This window comes from Scyliorhinus canicula, chromosome 7 (genome assembly GCF_902713615.1).
Source record: "Scyliorhinus canicula chromosome 7, sScyCan1.1, whole genome shotgun sequence".
Taxonomy (NCBI): Eukaryota; Metazoa; Chordata; class Chondrichthyes; order Carcharhiniformes; family Scyliorhinidae; genus Scyliorhinus; species Scyliorhinus canicula.
In genome coordinates, this window is record NC_052152.1 from 102,888,130 (window position 1) to 102,908,699 (window position 20,570).

At 47.2% G+C, this 20,570-nt stretch overlaps 1 protein-coding gene across 5 annotated transcripts in view; it reads left to right on the forward strand.

The window, feature by feature from the left end:
- Positions 1-20,570, forward strand: part of mid1 (midline 1) — a 223,485-nt gene that overhangs the window by 188,102 nt on the left and 14,813 nt on the right. For all 5 annotated transcript variants that reach the window (XM_038802566.1, XM_038802568.1, XM_038802567.1 and 2 more), the window contains 3 exons: positions 7,936-8,063; positions 10,497-10,640; positions 12,176-12,337. In XM_038802566.1, coding sequence (XP_038658494.1) covers positions 7,936-8,063; positions 10,497-10,640; positions 12,176-12,337 — 434 coding nt within the window. The remainder of the gene's footprint in view (positions 1-7,935; positions 8,064-10,496; positions 10,641-12,175; positions 12,338-20,570) is intronic.

The following is a 20,570-nucleotide window of genomic DNA, read 5'->3' on the forward strand; positions in this document are numbered from 1 at the left end:
ATATGTGGCCGCAAGATCTGCTCAGGCACAATAAGGACACCAACGTTGTTAACAGCCTGGTTCTGCCCCAGAACTTTGCCAGGGAGAGAATTGGAGTCAGTGGAGAAGGAAACAAGGTTTATGGAAGGGACTGAAACTTTGGGCGGTATTCTCCGCTAAGGCCAAAAATCGCGGAGGCCGTCGTGAACTCAGCCGTGGTTCACGACGGCCTCGGGGCCCGCTCCCCGCACCTAATTCACCCCCACCCGGGGGGCTAGGAGCGGGCCCCCGTCGTTCCCGGCCGCGACCTCGGCCGCCAGAAATGACGCGTGAACGGCGCTTTTCATGATGTCATCCGCGCATGCGCGGGTTGCCGGTTCCAACCCGTGCATGCGTGGAAGACATCACCGCGCAGACGGCACGAACCCGCGCATGCGCGGTGCCATCTTTCTCCACCGCCGCCCGGCAAGACGTGGGGGCTTGATCGTGCCGGGCGGCGGAGGGGAAAGAGTGGGTCCGTTTTGGACGCTGGCCCGATGATCGGAGGGCACCGATTGTGGGCCTGTCTCCTCCCGAGCACAGTCGCGGTGCTCCCATCCAAATCGGGCCCCCAGATGCCCCAAACGGGCATCTGGCGCCCGTTTCACGAATGCAGCGACCAGGTGCGGTTGCTGCCGTGGTGAAACGGGTGTGAAGGGCCGGCCGCTCGGCCCATCGGGCTCGGAGAATCGCCGTTCGCCGTGAAAAACATCATCCAGAGGAAGCATGTGGATGAGAAATAGGAGACATCTAAAGAAAGATCCAAGGGTAATGGTATGCGAGTGAGAAGAACTATCGCTAGAGATTCTCTGGCTATCATTGCACAGCCAGCAATGGAAGCAAGTCAGTGCAGTTCTACCCAGCTGGACAATGGAGGAGATACTTTCAAGAAAGTAGGTTAAACATCCCACAATCCTGTCATTTCTTCCTATGTTTAAACCAAAATAATTATTTTCCCAGTAATCTGATTCCTGGAACTCCAACTGTTGTTCGTTATGAGTGATTAGGGGATTACAAAATACAACTGATCCAGCTGGCAGAGTGAGCTTGCATTAATGCACAATAAAGTTGTTGAATGTGAAAATGAGCTCACAGTCTGCTGCTCGCCCTTGTCTTTTGGTGTTCTTCCAAAGAATTTCATGACAGATTGTGTCATGGCAATGAAAAGTATTCTTGTAATTTGCTGGCTGGACTGACAAACATTTCTCAACCTCTCGAAGCACTTCACTACGACTGAAGTCAAGGCCATCGGACGGTAGTCATTGAGACACGTTGCCTGGTTCTTCTTTGGCACCATATAATGGTGGCCTTCATGAAGCAGGTGGGGACCTCGGAGTGGAGTAGGGACAGGTTAAAGATGTCCGTGAATACCTCTGCCAGTGGTCCGTGCAGGCTCTGAGTGCGCGACCAGGGATCCCGTCCGGGCCCGTCGCCTTCCGAGGGTTCACTTTCAGGAAGGCTGATCTGACTTCGGAAGCTGTGATGGTTGGTATGGGTGAGTTATGGGCTGCTGGGGCACTCGACAGTGGATTGTTGGTTACCTGCTCGAACCGAGCATAGAATGCATTGAATTCATCGGGGAGGGGTGCGCTGCTGCCGGTGATACTGCTCGGCTTCGCTTTGTAGCCCGTTATGTTGTTTAGTCCTTGCCACAATCGCCGAGAGTCTGTCTGTGACTCTGGCTTGGTTTGATATTCTCTCTTGGCATCTTGGATGGCTTTGTGGAGGTCGAGGTCAACTGATTTGAACGCCTCAGATCTGTCCTTCAGTCGGGAGTCAATCTCGTGATTGAGCCATGGTTTCCGGTTGGGGAACGTACGTACTGCTTTCTTTGGCACGCAGTCGTCCACACATTTACTGATGAAGTCTGTGACGGTGGTGGCATTTAAGTTGGTTGCTGAGTTCTTAAATATAGACCAGCCCACTGTTTCTAACGTAACGTAAGAGCTCTTCTGTCTCCTCGGACCAGCACTGCATGACCTTCTTAGCTGGATTCTCCCGCTTGAGTTTCTGCTTGTATGCCGGGAGAAGGAGCACAGTCTCATGGTCTGATTTCCCAAAGTGCGGTCGGAGGTGTATAAAATTCTGAGGAACATAGACAAGGTAGATAGGAAGGAACATGTCCCCCTTAGCGGAGGGGTCAAAAGCCAGCGGGCAGAGATTTAAGGTGAGGGGCAGGAGGTTTTGAGGGGATGTGATGAAAAACGTTTCCACCCAGAGTGGTTGGAATCTGGAACACACTGCCTGAAAGGGTGGGAAGGCAGAACCCACACTTATTTCGATGAGCATGTGAAATGCCATATGGACCAAGTGGTGGAAAATGGGATTTGAGTTGATGCCAGCGCAGGCATGATGGGCTGTAAAAACTCTGGGTCATTTTACGGCTTTTTTCTGGGCCTTGCCATGCACAGATTACCCACATTACAACAGCGAGTGCAATGTCATTGGTTGTATAGTGCTTTGAAACATACTCAAGTTGTGAACGGTGCTATATAAATGCAAGTCCTTTCTTATATATAAAAAAGGGATCATCGTGATAATTTGTGCAATAAACGGCAATTCATTCTTCAAACTACTATTCCCCTCATTAAACCATAGAGAGATTATTCATTATAACCACGTCCAGTGCAAAAGGAATGCTCCTGGGTTGGTTGGGAGGGGAGGGGGATGGCGACAAGTTAATGACCCGATCATGGAATAAAACCCCTGTAAAATAAGCATTGTTAGTGACTAGAATAAGAAACAACAGAGCAGATGTTTTTCAGACACACGAGGAAAACAAATATCTCTAAATACAGAGCAGTTAAAAGGATCATATTAATGGTGTCTCTTTAGTTGCTATAGTAACACAAAGATCAGCTCTCACTGCTGTTGAAGATCTACTGTCAATATTCTTCTAAAAGCTGAGCGATTACACAGAATCACAATTACCTTTTAATAGCCTGTCATGCTGAGTGCCTCTCCAAAGCAGTGAAGCTGGATTAACATTAACAGAGGTGCAATTATTAACTCAGTTACTCAATTCCTTGTTAATTCTGCTCTTTCTCAGCTGTAGGGCCGAACGCACACACACCAACCCGTGTGGGCCCTATTTTAACTTGATTCAGTGGGTGGGTTTTTGAGTGGGTTAAAATCAGGCTGTAACCCAATCTTGTCAGTGAGAATCCTCTCCGTTGAGACGCGTGCCATGGCGCACTGGGTGATACCATCACTTTGGAGGTGCGGCTTTTCAGATTGGCTATCCAATTAATCTCACTCCTCTCCAAGAGATGTTTAAAAATCCCCATGGCATGATTGAAAGAACCTACACCAAATGTCTGAACCTGCGGTTCCTCTCGTACTGAGCAGGATTACTATTGCAACAACACTTTCAGGTCGTCTACGAATATTTTAGCACCAGGTTCCCCATGAACATTGTGTGCGTTTATAGAGAGAGGCGGCGCCCATCCGGCCGCGCTCCAGTCCAGTATCGGGTGGCACTCCTCACCGAAAGAAGAGCAGGGCACATGTGGAGAGGCAGTGGCGTAGTGGCATTGTCACTGAACGTGTAATCCAAAGACCCAGGGTAATGCTCTGGGATCCCGGGTTTGAATCGTACCATGGCAGATAGTCAAATGTGAATTCCATAAAATCTGCTATTAAAAATCTAATCATGACCGTGAAACCATTGTCGATTGTCATAAAAACCCATCTGGTTCACTAATGTCCTTCCTGGAAGGAAATCTGCCATCCTTACTGTGTCTGACCTACATGTGACCCCAGACCCACACAGCGATGCAGTTGACTCTTAACTTCCCTCTCTGAAATGGGCTAGCTGCTCAGTCCAAGGGCAATTAGGGATAGGCAACAAATGCTGCACCAGCCTGCGACGCCCACATCCCAAGGACAAATTTTAAAAAACACTGCATTCAATTTTGGGCAATATACTGGAAAGATTATACAATATCCTTGAAAGGGATACAGCACAGACTGACCAGTATGACACCAGGGTTTAAAGAGTTGAATGATGCGGATAAGTTGCATAAATTTGGATTGTATTCACTTGAATTTAGAAGATTACAATTGTGATGCAATAGAAATATTCTACAGGGTAGAGCAGAGAATTTGGGCGGAAGTTTCCATTTTATTTTCATAAGTGCTGGCTGAAGTGAGAAAAGCGGTGTGCAGCACGCCAGCTGCACAAATGATGTTTTTTCACCATCTTTCCCAGCACGTTCAAAATAAAATGCTGGAGGCGTGGCCCACACCGTCACGCTGGCAATGCCACCCAGCCGGCAACGTCAGTGAAAAGGGCGTGCTGATCTCCAGCACGAAAAATGGAAACACCCCCACAGACCCGGCAACACCCCCTCTCCGGCCCCCTCCCCTCCAATGAACACTTGCCCCCCCCCGGACACACGGAACGTCCCCCATGCCTCCCCCCAATGAACATGGTGAAAGCTCCCCTATTACAGACGTGAGGACACAGGGAACCCCTCCCCTCCCCCGTGGACAGAGGGAACACCCTCCCCACTCCCACACAGATGATGGGAACCCCTGCCCCTCCCAGAGTCACGGGGACCTGTCCGTGCCAGGGGCAGTGCCAAGATACTGCCCAGGCTTGTCCCTATTCTCCCTGGCGACTATGCTTACCTGTGCACTCCCTAACTGGTCTCTTCACCTGGTTCACATTGCCCCAGACCTGTTGAAAATCTCGCTGACGTGACAGAGAAGCCCACTAATAGGATGTAAATGTATTTAAATGACGCTCTTAACCTTCCTGGGCAGGGATCTCAGTACAGCAATGTTGGGGGGCAGGGAGGATCACGTTGCAAGATCCCGCCGACGAGATTCTCCTTTTTGGACTATCACGGGATTTTACACGCCACGAATGTGAAATTCCAGCCAGTAGCTTCTCTAGAGGGGGAATCCACAGCAAGAGGCAACAATCTTAAAATTAGAGCAAGGCCGTTTAGGAGTGAAGTGAGGAAGCGGTTTTTAGAACGGAGGGGTTGTAAATATGGAAAATTCTACCTCAAAAGTCTGTGGATGCTGGGCGGCAGCTTAAATATTCAAATCTGAGCTCAATAGATTTCTGTTGGAGAAGGGTATGAAGAGATGTGTATGGAAGGTGGGTGAGTTCAGATCGGCAGCATTCTAATTGAATGGCAGCGCAGTCTCAAGGGGCTGAAGAACCCATTCCTCCTCCTGTGTCCTTCAGGCTGTACAGGATTAACCTGACTCAGGTAATGTCTGAGTTGCCACTTCTCCCTGTTGAGAGCTCACCAGAGAGGGGCAGGGGAATCCTGCTGAAGCAGTTCTGGAAGGGTCATTGTTAAAATGACAGTTAAGTTGGCTTATCAGTGTTGGCATCATTGGGCATTTTGTGGCATGATCACTTGCAGAGCCACATACCGAGTACCATACTGTGGTCTAGCAGGATTAGAGGATGGGGGAAAGGGGCAGGGGTGGGGGGGGGGGGGGGGGGGGGGGGGGGCGTGATTTAGCTGGAACAATATTGGAGAGTGGGAGGGAGGAGAGAGGGAGATCAGGAGGATAAAGAAAAAAGACGTTAAGAAGAGAATGAAGGAGAAAGGGTGGCAGGGAGGAAGCGTTCCATTGTGCCAGTTGGGTGGACATTATGATAAATAAGGCAGCAAAACACTCGGCACAAGGCTCCATGAGCAGTTAAATTCTGGCCCAGGGCTTAAATGATAAAAAAAGTCCACTTTATATGCACTTCCATGGTTACGGCAGGCCCTAGCAACCCCCCTGTGCTCCCATTGCATGGGCAGGTGTGTGAATCATGCAATTCTGCACACACTGCAGAGAATTATATTGATGTTTCAGTTATGCCACCACGACTTCATCTAAAACATCTAATTTAAAATACTGCAACTGGGGAACTGACAGCCACTTGAGAGGCTGACTGTGAAATTCAGTGGGACGTTAAAGGGGCAATGAACTAAAGTTAAATGGTCTCCATCCATCGGCTAAGGCCAGCGTACATCCACACTGAACACACTGGAAAACCTACCCTGTTCAGTCAGTAGAAGGAAGCCATTACTAAGCTGATTTTAATGATGGGCTGGAAGGGTCCCTTTTGAACCTGCCTCAATATATTTGATGTTCAGAAAGAAGACAATGTGTGCAGTGAGCAGGTGTTTGGGGTGGTCACGTGCCTTGGAGGATTAGCACTCTAGCCCGGCCCAGGCTGAGAGATTGGCTTCTTTCTTTTCCCACAAGTTACAAAACACGACATGCGTGTCCGGGTCTGAGGTCCACAATAGGCTGACAAGATAAACTGCACGTTAAGTATAATTTACTGCAGGTTGCTTGTGCGCGGGGTCTCCTAAACCAGCTCATCAATATCTAATTCTTGATCATTGACAGTCTTACGTTGAGCCAGTCCGACGGCAACAACGAAGGAGGACTGCTTCAAAGTGTAATTCATGCAAAATAATCCTGAAGGGGTATTTTCATGTGAATATTGTTTCTACATGGCATGAAACTTTAAAAAGAAATGTAATTCTGCTCTCTGGAAAGTAATTTCCAGCACAGAAAGAGACCATTCAGCCCAACGAGCCTCTGCTGGCTCTTTAAATGAGCTGTCCAAGAAATCCCAGTCCACTCCTCTGCTTGGCCCTGCAAATGTTTCCTTTGGTTTGAATATATGAACGTAAGGAGCCTAATTTTATTAACTGAACAATCTTTTGAACTATTGTTCTTGTCAAAATGAAGGGTATTTGTGTTGGAAAATAAAACATTTCAGCCACAACCCTGTAAATGGGGAATTAGAGTGGATTCGAAGTTGAATAAAACTTCTGCCAAAGCTTGCTAACAATGTTTACTGGTACCACCAGCAGTGATGAAATATTAGAAATACTTCAGTGGTTGCAAAATACTTTGGAGCATTCTAAGGCTCTGAAAGGTGCTATGTAAATGCCTTATATTTCTTTAGCATGCCGTAATTCACATCTCAGAAGAACAGTCCCCATTGCATTAGTTATACGGTCATAACGATATAGAAGGAGGCCATTCAACCCAGCAAGTTCATGCTGGAATATCAGTGTGAGATTCCCAAATCTCTCAGTAAAGAAAGGACTTGCGTTTGGGGGCACTTTACACAACCTCCGTGTCGTGGCTCAAGACAATACGCTGTCGACTTCCAGTAACAACAAAGGGGACGGGATTCTCTCAGCCCACGCCGCCCCGACGCTGGTCTGCCGATTCTCCGGTGAGCGGAGAATCGGAGCCATTGGCGTCGGCGCAGCGCCGGCCGGGGGCCGCTTTACGCATCGTCGTCCCCCGGCGATCCTCCACCTGGGATGGGCCGAGTGGCCGCAAAAAGAATCCAAGTCCCGCCAGCGCCGTCCACGTGTGGTCTGACCCGGCGGGACCTCGGCGTTTATCCTTTCGGGGGTGGCCTGGTTGGGGGGGGGGGGGGGGGGGGGGGGGGGGGGGGGGGGCGGGTCCGACCCCGGGTGCGGGAGGGTCTCTGCTGTGGCCTGGCCCACGATCGGGGCCGACCAATCGGCAGGCTGGCCTCTCGGGCTGGGGGCCTCTTTTGCTCCGCGCTGGCCCGTATAGCCATACGCCATGTTGCGTCAGGGCCGGCGCGGAGGAGGAAGCCACCGCGCATGCGCGCAATCGTGCCGGTCCCAGTGCGCGTTTGACTCCAGTATCGGCAGTTGGAACGGTGTGGGTCACTCCAGTGCTGTGCTGGCCTCCTGTAGGGCTCAGAATCGCTGCTCCTGGGGGCCTGTTGACTCCGTCGTAAAACGCGACGGCGTTTACGACGGCATCAACACTTAGCCTCAGGATCAGAGAATCCCTCCCAGGATCTCCCAAAGCACATTGAAGCCAATTAACTGTGTTTTAAGTTAGTCCTGGGAGCTCAGCTAGTTTAAATAACTTTTGCCATCTTTTTCGCTGTAGAGTCTCCATGGCAACTGCATCTTCTCAAGTGCTCATCCCAGAAATCAACCTAAATGATACATTTGACACGTTTGCGTTGGACTTCTCGCGGGAAAAGAAAATGCTGGAAAGCCTGGATTACCTCACAGGTAGGAGATGCAGAGACACATTTGCAACCCCCGGTAGAGAGCCTCAGCCTCCAGATGTGAAGTTAGGAATACACCGTCTTATCAATTTTCAACCATTAAACAGTGGAAAAAAACTGGGAGCTGTGCCTTTCTCGAGTTTCCAACATATCCAAGGTGGAGGATATCAAGCCAGAGTGCGAAATGGATAAAAGAGACTGTTGATTTTCAACTTTCACTGAAACCCTTCAGGCTTTTTCAATTCATCTATCCAAAATTATCTGTCGGCTACCTTACACACTCCACACAGTTAATATTGATCTAACAGTCATTCCCAGTTGTTGCTGCTTTATAACTGCTGATTGATCCCCCAAAGGAATATTAAGGACCTGGAGGATGCCATTCAGATCCTTGAGGCTGTTCGAAATGTCAATTAGTTCACAACTAATTTGTACCGCTCCTCCGTTTATCTGCTTTGATCGATATCCTTTCACCCCCTTACCTAATAAAAATCCATTGATCGCCGTCTTGTTCTCCAGCATCTACAGATTTTCACATGGGGGAGTTGAGACCCAATCTGCTTTTGGTTGAAACAAGATTAGAGGGTGTGGGTCATACAATCGGGACATTCAATCTCCTTTCATTACTGATACTCTGATATTAATTACAGTTCAATAGCAAAATCTGCAGCAATTTGGAAAGTAGAGCATTCAAGTTGGTTGCACCATAGCAGTTCCTGTGCAAAACAGAGGCACAGCCACATCAGCTCTAGGTGGGGGGTATAATTACTGCATGGCTGCTTTGCAGAAGCAGTTTCAATTCTAAATGTTGACGTAGGGATTTATAATGGGAACATATTAACATAAAAAGGTGACCTAACACAGAGTTTATAGACAGGACTTTAAAAGAAAATCTATTCCTGGGAGATGGGTACTGCTGGCAAAGTTGAAATGCATTGCCGATCCCCAGTTGCCTTTAGGAGGGTGGCGATGGGACCACCTATAATAATAATAATAATAATCTTTATTCGTGTCACAAGTAGGCTTACATTAAGACTGCAATGAAGTTACTTTGAAAATCCCCGAGTCGCCACATTCCGGCACCTGTTCGGGTACACGGAGGGAGAATTCAGAATGTCCAATTCACCTAGTCGCATCTTCTTGAACGACTGCAGTCCATTTGAGGGAGGTACACCTACATTGCTGTTTGGTGGGGAGTTCCAGGATTTTAAACAGCATCAATGAAGCAAAAGCAGTTTTATGCCCAAATTGGGATGGTGTGTGGTTAGAAGGGTGTTTGAAGGTCAATGGGGCTCCCATGCATTGCCCACCATTATCCTCCTCGACAGTGCGGCCTTCGTAGACTGGTAGTAGAAGGGATTAATGTTGATTTGTACAGCTATATCATGGGTAATGTTTTAATAGATACACTGAAGCACAAGGGTATGATCTACTCAAATGGGGACAGAGTCCTGTTGTGCGCAGGATTAGCCAGTTGTTTCCTGGCACTCAGAGCACCGAGAAACATCACACTGTCTAACGCCCATCCAGGTAGGGGAGCTCAGCAGAAACTCTGCCCCGTTTTCTGCACTGAGGAGCTCCACTCATCAGAACTCCTCAGTGAAGCGAGAGAGCCATTTAAAAATGGCATCCCAATCTCTTGAGCTCCCAAACATCTTCACTATAAGGGGGTCCCCAGCCCCCCCCCCCTTTGTATTCCCCCCATCAGTGCAGGGCACCCCAGCCCAATCACCACCACACAAAAAAATGGCAGCTGGGCACTTTTGCTATGCCCACATGGCACCCTGATGGTACCCCTACCAGCACTAGCAGCACACCTTGACAATGCCAGGCGGGCAATGTCAGGGTGCCCAGGTGGCACCAGCAGTGCAAGGGTACCAGCCTGCCCAGAGAGTATGCACCTGGGTGCCTCAAATCTCTGTGGAGACTCCATGAGTGCCATTCCATCTGATCCCCATTTGTGGAGACCAGAACTGAATGGCATCACCCAAGGTAAGGGAGTTAAATCCCACACCTTGGGTTGATCTCAGGAACGCATATTAGAGTGGGACTAGCCGTCCTGCTCTAATATGCAGATTTGCCAGAAAGTGAGTGGGTGGGATTCACATCGTGATATCTCGCGACATCACGTTCGATCTCGCAAGGCATGCCAAGCCGGGTAGATCCAAGATGTGGGATCTTTCAGCACCTACCGCGCCATGCTGCATTCCAGGCACAACGCGACCGGTAGATCCTGCCCTAAATTTTAAAGATAGAGCATTTGATGCATCATCTGCTTTTTGGATAATGTTGGAAACTAAATTTGTCCTGAAATCTATTGTCCTTAATTTTAATTACAACTCGGTTTAATAAGCTTAAAGAGGAGAATGTGGGGGTGGGAACAGATGTTAGGAGAACTGTCAAATGCTTGTTTCAATTTGCGTGTTTGCCTTTCCAGCGCCAAATCCACCAGCTATCCGAGAGGAGCTGTGCACCGCCTCCCACGATACAATCACAGTGCACTGGACTTCCGATGATGAATTCAGTGTGGTGTCATATGAACTTCAGTACACCATCTTCACCGGACTGGCCAACGTAGTTAGTGAGTTACGCAGTAGCTATTATTGCTGTTGTTTAACATTTCAGAGATCAGGAGATGTGGAAATATCCAGCGAAGGAGAGTTAGCGGTTTCTGTGGGTCCCGTGGTAGGTATGGCACCCTCCAGGATTGTCCCAGAACCTTCTGGAATTAAAGATTTATCTACTCAGACACTGCTGGCAGAAACATTGTTGGAGCATGAAGGAAATTGTGCTTTTTACTTGCACGTTGCAAACCCCACACGATTTCTGATGAAACTGAAAACTACTCCAATAGTCTAGCATTAAAATTTGCACCAGATATATCCTGAGACTCAGAATCTACGCACTAACATTGAATTAAACTCCTGATCTTATGATCAGTTGTTCAGAGTTTTAAGAGGCGCTCCCACAAGAAAGGTAAAGCAACTCAGAGTTTTCCCATAATTGTTTATGTAGTTCACGTCTTTGGTTTTTATTTCTGTAGTGCTTTGTTTTACCCTCAATCCTCTTCCAGCTGCCTTATCTGTCGAGCCTAGATTAACCATGCCTTCGACTGACTGCCTACCTAATTACCTCACTTAAACTCCAGTGAGACTGGCAAAAGGATCTGAGGAAGAGTTTTTCTTTTTGAAGTGAGTTTAACGCAGCCATTAAAAATCCATTGTAGTCCCTCTGAAATCCCATGCCAGAAAGGGTTACAGAGGCGCTGTGTGGTTCGTGCCAGAAATGGGCGGTACCGAGGGGTGCAGTAATATTGCTTCAGGTTGAAGCTGCAATGCCTCACGTAGCTGCATAGCTGCTTGCTGACAATCACGGTCGAGGTTTGCACAGAGATAATGGCAAATCGGACAAGCACTGCAAGGTCACTTCTTCCCAACGAGTCAGGTTTGGCTAGGAATAAGTGCCCTCACATAAAGGAAACTTGTGCCCAACGAGCTGGGTTGGGCTAAGAATAAATGCCCTCATAGCACGGTGGTAAAGGTGAATCTCCCTGAATAAGAAAACAGCAATGTGATATGAGCCTGATCAGCCGTTTCATTGATGTTGGTTGAGGAATAAATATTGCCCAGGACACCAGACAAACTCCCATGCCCTTCCTTGAATAGTGCCATGGGATCTTCCCTCTGAGGGGGCAGGAGGGGCCTTTGTTTAATGTTCCATCTGAAAGGCAGCATCTCCACATTACAGCACGAGATTATGTTCTCAGGTCTTTGGAGAGGGGCTTGAACCCATTACTGTCTGAGAATGCAACCACTGAGCCAAGGTCAATGTTTATGCAGTGTTAGATCACAGTGGGCCCTCAACAACATTTGGAAAGCATGTAACTGATCTTTTGATGTATTTTTCACTGATGTATCATTCAAAGATTTTTAGGATCCACATCCAGATGGACTGAAATGGGTATTGGTCCTTGATCGTTTAGCAATTGCAATTTTCCTATTTACTATCTCCTTAGCTGAGCAAATTGAATTGCTGCACAACAGAGAGTTCTACGATTGCTCTTCCTGTGGATTCCAGAGCTCCTTGGGTGACACCACATTTGTGGTTCTGTTGCAGGTTTGTGTAGCTCAGCTGACAGCTGGATGATTGTTCCGAACATTAAACAGAACCACTACACTGTGCACGGGCTGCAGAGCGGGACCAAGTACATCTTCGTTGTCAAGGCCATAAACCTGGCCGGCAGCCACAACAGTGAACCCTCCAGGCTAAAGACAAACAGTGAGTTGTTGCATGCCTCACCTCTGGAGAGATCAGGTAGTCTGTTCTCAACACCCACAAAAGCAGACTTTCATCTCTGATGTTATTTTTGTATCTTTTCCCTTTAATTCCCTTTAACTTAACAACAACCACTTGAATGTATATAGCATCTTTAGCAAGGTAAAACACCCCAAAGCGCTTCACAGGAACAAAACATGACATCACAAAATATAGGCCTGAATTTTACTCTCCTCCACCAGTGGAAATTTAGGTGAGGGGGAGTAAAATTGAAGGGATGGGATTCTCTTCGGGTTCCCACCCACCTCAACCACACAGTGAGTTTATGTGGGTGTGGGCGAGGCCTTGGGCAGGAAGTACACACTTGTCCAATTGAGGCCCTTAAGTGGCTACTGAATGGTCAATTTTTAGGCTGGCCTGAGGATTGAATCTCGGTGGGGAAAGGCTATCAACAGAGTTAGATCCCCAGCGAGAAAGGGGCGGGGCATCTCCATCAGAAGCCACCTTCCAACATTGGACAACCCTCCCACTGTGGGCTCCAGACTTCCTTCCTCCCCTGACCCTCTACCCCCCGAGGCCTTCCCTATCCTTCCTGCCCTGGGACCCCTTGAACATACCCTTCCACCCGGCTTACCCACTCTTCCAACTTCTTCCATCGGGCAGGAGATACAAGAGTCTGAGAACACGCACGAACAGATTCAAAAACAGCTTCTTCCCGGCTGTTACCAGACTCGTAAACGACCCTCTTATGGACTGATCTGATCTCTTCACACATCTTCTCTACTGAGTAGTACTACACTCATGTGTGCTTCACCCGATGCCTGTGTCTATGTATTTATATTGTGTATTTTATGTTTGCCTCATTATGTATTTTCTTTTCATGTATGGAATGACCTGTCTGAGCTGCACGTGGAACAATACTTTTCACTATACCTCGGTACATGTGACAATAAACAATTCCAGTCCAATCTGATGTGCATCATCAATTGTGTGGTGCTCACCAGAATGTGCCCCAGAAGCCTGACCACTACTGTTGCCCACGAGTTGTGTGTCTCTACGCTGGTGGAGGGTGAGGATGACATCTGTGCTGCGAATAGCGTGGTTTCCTCGGAGCTCCCCTCTGCGGTGTTCCCTTGGGAGGTGGGTGGGGAAGGGGGTGGGGGGGGGGGGTGCGGGGCGACGACCCTGGTTGGACCGGCACCGTCAGATAGAATCCTGTGGGATAATGGCCATGAGGTCAGTTGGAGAAATGGGTCATTCTGTATGGCATTAACAGCTCACGTGTGACACGTCATCTGGGTGGCGGCTAGTGGATCCTCACCTCTGCGCTGTACACCAACCTCTACGTTGGTGACCCATCTGGCCTCAGCCACCCCCACGACGTCCAGGGCATGCTCCTAGTAGGGGGTGAGGACTCTGATGTCCGGCCCCCTTGCCGCTTGTCTGGGCCCCTCTCCCATCTGTTGTGGGTCAACTTCTCTTGTGGGGACATAGAGAATGTCATTGTCAACCCCACGTTTTGTTCATCGTAAATGGGGTCAGGGGGCAGGTGTAGGCAGCACTGCTGGACATGGGTGGGTTGGTGGCAGGGGCCATTGGCCCTAACCCACCCATGCAGCCTGGTGGAGGTTGTTGATCTTCTTACAGCATTGTGTGCCGGTTGTCCTGGTGACGCATCCCAAGCTGATGGTCACTGCTACTTTCCCCCAGGTGACACTGGATGCCCTGTGGCTGACCGGCCAAACCCTTTGGGAGAACAGGACATCCTGTCTGGACTCAACCGTGTCCAACAATCTGGCCAGGCCGGCATCCCCGAATCATGTGGCTGGTCTTCTCGGTGTCATAGCTGCATGCTGTGTTGGGTTTGCTCTGCGGGAGTGCTGCTCCCCCTTGTTGGCAGGTAGCTGGCGGGTGCGGTCCCGGCGAATCAGTTCGCTACCACACTTAGAAACTTCTATTAAATCGTGTCCAGAGGAAGAGATATAGGAGGACAGACAGTTTCAGGGAGGGAATTCCAGAATTTCAGACCTTGGCAACTGAATGCACAGACACCATTAGTGGAGGGATTAAAAATAGGGATGCCCCAGAGACCAGAATCAAAAGACAGATGTTATCTCAACAGTGTAGTAATGATAGAGGGGATTACAGAGCTGGGGGTAGTTCCCAAAATTGTAGCCACGCTTGGCTTTTGCTCTGTGATATTTATCCTTCCATTCAAGGCTGGTAACACTGTAAGACTACTGTTTATTAAAGGCCATTCACAGAGAATTGATCATCTGAGTTGTGCTGGAAGAAGGATTTGATCCAGAGTTAGGTTTAGAACAATTTGGAGTTGATGTTAACGGGATGTGGGGGAGCAACAAGCTCACTTGTCAGTGATGCATGACAGCCCGAGAACTTTATCGCTCCCACATCTCATTATACTGCACAGTCAGATTCCAGCCCAAACTCGACAGGATTCAACACCAAGCCCATGGATAGGAATGTGTTTTTGGGAAGTAAGATGAAAAAAGATCCCTCTTCTGGATCTAGATCCAGCTCTTTACAGGTGGGAAGCCACCATTGCCTCCCAACTCAGGCTTCATGTTATCGTCAGGGTCCAATCTAGAAGGATCCTTTTGGGTTTGCCCGATTCCTCTGCCCTCTGTTCCTCTGCTGAGCTCAAGTAGACAACCCAAATATTGGCTAAGTAAAGCTGACCTTGCATAAAATTGAAATAAAAAGGAGCAAAAATAGGCCATTCAGCCTCTCAAGCTTTCCCTGCCATTCTATTCTATCATGGCTGATTTACCTTAACTTCACTTACTCGCCTTAGCTCAAAACCTACCAACATCTGACTTGAAAATTTCAATTGCCTGTCACAATCCATGAAGATTCCAAACTTCCATCACCCTTTGTGTGTGTGTGTGTGTGTGTGTGTGTGTGGGGGGGGGATACTTCATTATTTCATTTCCAAAATGACCTGGCTCTAATTTGAAGATTCTGCTCCCTCGTTCTGGTGTCCCACATCAGAGGAAGTAGCTGAGAAGCAGAGTTCACATGTGATGTGCAGCATATGGGGGGAACATAAGGGTTTCATGCCGTAGCTTCCTGACTGGCATGTGGGTCTTATGGGCATGAGAAGGAAGCCAAACAGATGTCACGATGAACTTGTAGATGACATCTGCCCTTTGACCTCTTTGTCTCATTCGATTGGAGGAATGCCAGTTATGTGAGAACGAGGACGGAGCTAAGGGAGTTAAAATGGAGTAAAGTGCTGACAGACAAAGAGGCTGAACAACAGTGGGCAATATTTAAAGCAGAGATCAATAGAGTTCAGGAGAAATATGTTCCACTAAAACCAGACGAGCTGAGAATGAAATGATGTGGATAAATAAAGAGATGAGAATAGAATTGAATCTAAAGAAAAGGCATGCATAAAAATAGATGACAATAAAAGGCACAAAGAAATGTGAAAAATGTAAGAAGAAAGTTAAATAGATCATTAGAACGACAGAGCGGAAATATGAAATGGAAATATCAGAGAAAGTTCAAAGAAATAGTGAAGCATTCTAGGCACATAAGTAACAAAAGGAGAATTACGAGAGGGGCAGAGTCACTAAGATAACTTCACAAACTAGAATGAAAGGGAAGCTGAATAGATACTTTGGTTGAGATATGAGCTCAAAATCTAGCCACTTGAGAGAAGTAAAAATTTAGCCCTTTTCCTTAATTTTCACCCATAAGGACTTTCATATCAGCTAAGATAGAAAGGACATACCAGCAAACTTGCCAAACTAAAAGAGGACAAGGCCAAGATGGATTGCATCCATGAGTGAACGTACCGGGAGGAGTTCCTATCCATATAGAAATATTCAATTGAATAGTGAGCAGTGCCAGGAGAATGGTGGTCAGCAAATGTAATCTCCAAAAAAAGAGAGATCGAACGAACCCAGGGAACAATGCATTAGTGAGCAGGTTAATGGCAGGAGAAGGAAAAGTACTTGGATGTTTATTAAATAGTGAGAAAACAATATTTCAATGTGATGAGAAAATAATGAAAGTAATAGAATCATAGAATCCCAACAGTGCAGTAGGAGACCATTTGGCATCATCATGGATTTCTAAAAGAAAAATTATTGTAATTTCTTTTCAACTTTGACTATTATTTGAAGAGGTAAAAGAGAGCGTAGACTAGGACAATATAGAGGATGTGAAGAAGACCTTGAATAAGATCGATATCAGAGAATCATAAAGATCAGAATGTGTGGAATCAAGGGTCAGGTAGGAGGATGGATTAGAACCATAGAATTCCTACAATGCAGAAGGAGATAATTTGGCCCATTGAATTTGCACCGACACTCTGAAGCAGCATTCTACCTAGACCAGGGGTGGGCAAACTTTTCCGTGCAAGGGCCACATTCAGAAATTCACAATTTTAAAGGGCCGCATAGTATATTAATTAATAGTCCCGGTTGTAACCAATTAGCGTGCGGCATATACCTCAGCGCTTCCCCCGGCGGCATCCTGCCTTTAGCCCTCTTTTTCTCTACTTTTCAAAAATGGCGCTTCACCCGGTTATGATTCTGGGCGCCTCATATAGAACATAGAACATAGAACATAGAACAGTGCAGCACAGAACAGGCCCTTCGGCCCTCGATGTTGTGCAGAGCAATGATCACCCTACTCAAGTCAATGTATCCACCCTATACCAGTAACCCAACAGCCCCCCATCCCATTAACCTTATAAAAGAAATATAAAAAATTAAAAAAAAAAAAAAAAATTTTTTAAATAAAAAAGTTTTTTATGACTTGATCTTGGTGGGCTGCATAAAGACCTTTGGCGGGCCGCATGTGGCCCGCGGGCCGTAGTTTGCCCACCCCTGACCTAGACCCACTCCCCCGCCCCATCCCTATAACCCTAATTAACCTGCACATCCGCAAGCACTAAGGGGCAATTTATCATGGCCAATCCACCGAACCTGCACATCTTTGGACTGTGGGAGGAAACCGGAGCACCCGGAGGAAACCCACGCAGACAAGGGGAGAAAGTGCAAACTCCACACAGTCACCGAGGTCGGAATTGAGCCCAGATTGCTGGTGCTGTGAGGCAGCAGTGCTAACTACTGAGCCACCGTGCCGCACTTTGAAAGCTGGATACAGAGCTGAAAATGGAGGCTGAAAATTAAAGAAAGTTTCTCAGACTATCAGAAAAGTGGGAAGCAGTGTCCAACAGGGAGCCACACTGGGACTACTGTTGATCACCAATCTGCAAAAGTGATTTGAATTTAGGAAGGTGTTGAAATTTGCAGAGGACAACAAAGTGGAGGTATGACAAAAAATGAGAACTATACAAAATACAGGAAGACAAAGAGCCTTGAAGAATAGGGGCATAACAGCTAATAAAATTCAATACAAACAAGTGTGAGCTGGTTCATTTTAGGAGGAGGAATAAGGGGACCATCTACTCCTCGAGAGATAGGAACTAAATGGAAGAGAAAAGAGATTAAATGTAGGCACGAAAGTTGATAAGACCATAAAGGATGGAAGAATCAAAAGCAAATGTCGGGAGGTAATATTCAATTCACATCAAGATTTGGTTGGACCACACTTAGAGTATTGAATGCAGTTCTAGTGCAGAAAATATTTACACAGCTGTTACCAGAATTGAACTGAATAGACTCGGGCTGTTTTCTCTGGTAAAGAGAAGACTAAAAGGAGACCCGATCGATTCCTTCAGAGATATAAAGGGGGTCAATAGGGAGGAAATGGAGAAACTGTTTCCACTTAGAGGTGAGTCCAAAATCAGGGAGCATAAATATGATGGCCACTAACAGATAAAATAAAGGATTTTAAAATAATTTATTTGCGGAGTATATTAGCAAAAGAAAGAATGTTTACTTACATTGTATCTTATACCACCTTGGGATATCCCAAACAGTAATGAAGTGCTTAAATATAGTTGTTGTAATGTGGGAAAAATGTGACCATTTTGTGAACAGGATCTCACAAGCAGCAATAGGAATAGATAATTAGAATGGGAGGAGGTAACTGTGGACTATAAGCACCAGGACAACCTAGCTTGGCTGAATGGCCTGTCTCTCTGGTGCAGATGTAATGAGCCAGATTTACAAAGGACGACAGGGTCCTGGTGTATGTGGGATTTGAAAGAGGCGGTCGCAGGGGTCCTCCCTCGATCCTGACCCCTCTAAGTCTGTTTGCCATTTTGAAAAGGCTGGAAGTGTAGAGGGAGCAAGAAAGCCATTCACCGCCAGTTAACAGCCCTTTAAGTTCCTGAAAGAGTTTGTTAAGGAACCAGTTCCCATGCAGAATTTAATTTTTTTTGCTATATTTCAGTAAACCTAAACAGTTGGGTACATGTTAGTGCACAGCTAGAACATAGAACAGTACAGCACAGAACAGGCCCTTCGGCCTTCGATGTTGTGCCGAGCAATGATCACCCTACTCAAACCCACGTATCCACCCTATACCCGTAACCCAACAACCCCCCTTAACCTTACTTTTTAGGACACTACGGGCAATTTAGCATGGCCAATCCACCTAACCCGCACATCGTTGGACTGTGGGAGGAAACCGGAGCACCCGGAGGAAACCCACACACACACGGGGAGGACGTGCAGACTCCGCACAGACAGTGACCCAGCCGGGAATCGAACCTGGGACCCTTGAGCTGTGAAGCATTTATGCTAACCACCATGCTACCTTGCTGCCCACTAACTAGCTATCGGATTTGCCACAGGGTCAATTAAAGTTTATCTGACCTTTGTCTTTTTACCTGTTTTTTCCAGACCTACTTTCACCAGTATAAGCACTCAGCCTTCATTTCTCTTTCCTGGCCCCGTCCAGCCCAGTCAGTGCTGCTGATCTACTGAGGAGCTGCCTGCTCTCTTTGACAAGGCAGTGACTGCCCTCAACATGGCTGCCAACTGCCTTTGCTGCTGACACCAAGCAGGCAGTTCCCACCTCCTGGAGGGATTTCTTGCCTCAAACTGGATGCTCAGCTTGCCTTCTGCCCAATTAAACTATTTAAATTTAAAGATAGTATCGCCAGAGCCATTTCTGCGGAGGAGTCTTTGTTCTTTGTCATTGAGTTTTGAGGATAGGACAGCCATTACCCGCAACGGACCTTTCCCACATGTAATGTGGTATTCTTTGAAAAGAATGTAGCCAGTGCAAATTCCCTCTGGCTGCCATAAGATACAGTTAAACGCAGGGAGCAACAGCTTGTAAGAGGGATTGGGAGTGGGGGGGGGGGGGGGGGGGGGGGGGGGGGGGGGGGGGGGGTTGATGGCACACCATTTGGGCAATCTGTTGGGATCATTCATGACAAAGTGTGAAAAAAACAGATGGAGGGGTTGACTGGGAACATCTCTTGAACATTAATCGTAAGCACTTGAAGGTGAGAGGGAAGGTATTTGTAAGTGTGCTTTCTTGGATAGTGTGTCTGGCTCCTCCGACCCTGCCTGGTCATTACATTTCCTGTAACGCTAAGAACACTATGTTGGTTGGAGATTCATGCTGTAGCATTACAATTTTAACTGGGTTAATTGCCATACTAAAATGCCAAAGACAACGGCTTCAGATGAAGGTGGTGAGTGTGGATTGTTTGACATTTCTAACTGCTGATATAAAGGAAAACTATTTAAAAACCTAACTGTATTTGAAGGATAACACCCAGATTGCACCCCTAGAAACATCACTGTAGATAACTATTTGGATTGATGTCCACTCCAATCATCCGTTACTTGTTCACCTCTTACTCTAGTTGAAGCTGCACTTGAGAATTTTACACTTCTGCTTTCACAAATCTTAGCCTCATGTAACATTACAAGAGTGCCAATTGGCAACACCAGCCAACTGGCTCCACTCCAGACTAGCTTGGCTTTTACAATGAAGTGTTCTTACTTAATTTTTACAACCGCTTTTATTTCCATGCTGAAGCTACAACAGACATAGTGAAATCACGATCTTTAAAATAAATGGGTCTGCATCTTGGCAGTCATGGCTCATGAGGATTGTGGGTTCTTTCGCTGGAAAACCGTAAGCAGTCATTCACGCTGACAGTCCAGTGTAGTGCTGAGGTCTTTTGGATGAATCATTGAACTGCAGCCCCCGTCTCTCCTATCAGGTGGGTGTAAAAGATCCCATCGCACTAATTTACAGGAAAAGCAGGGGAAATCTCCCCCGATAGCTTTGCCGATATCGATGCCACAACCACCTGACAAAACAGCCATTA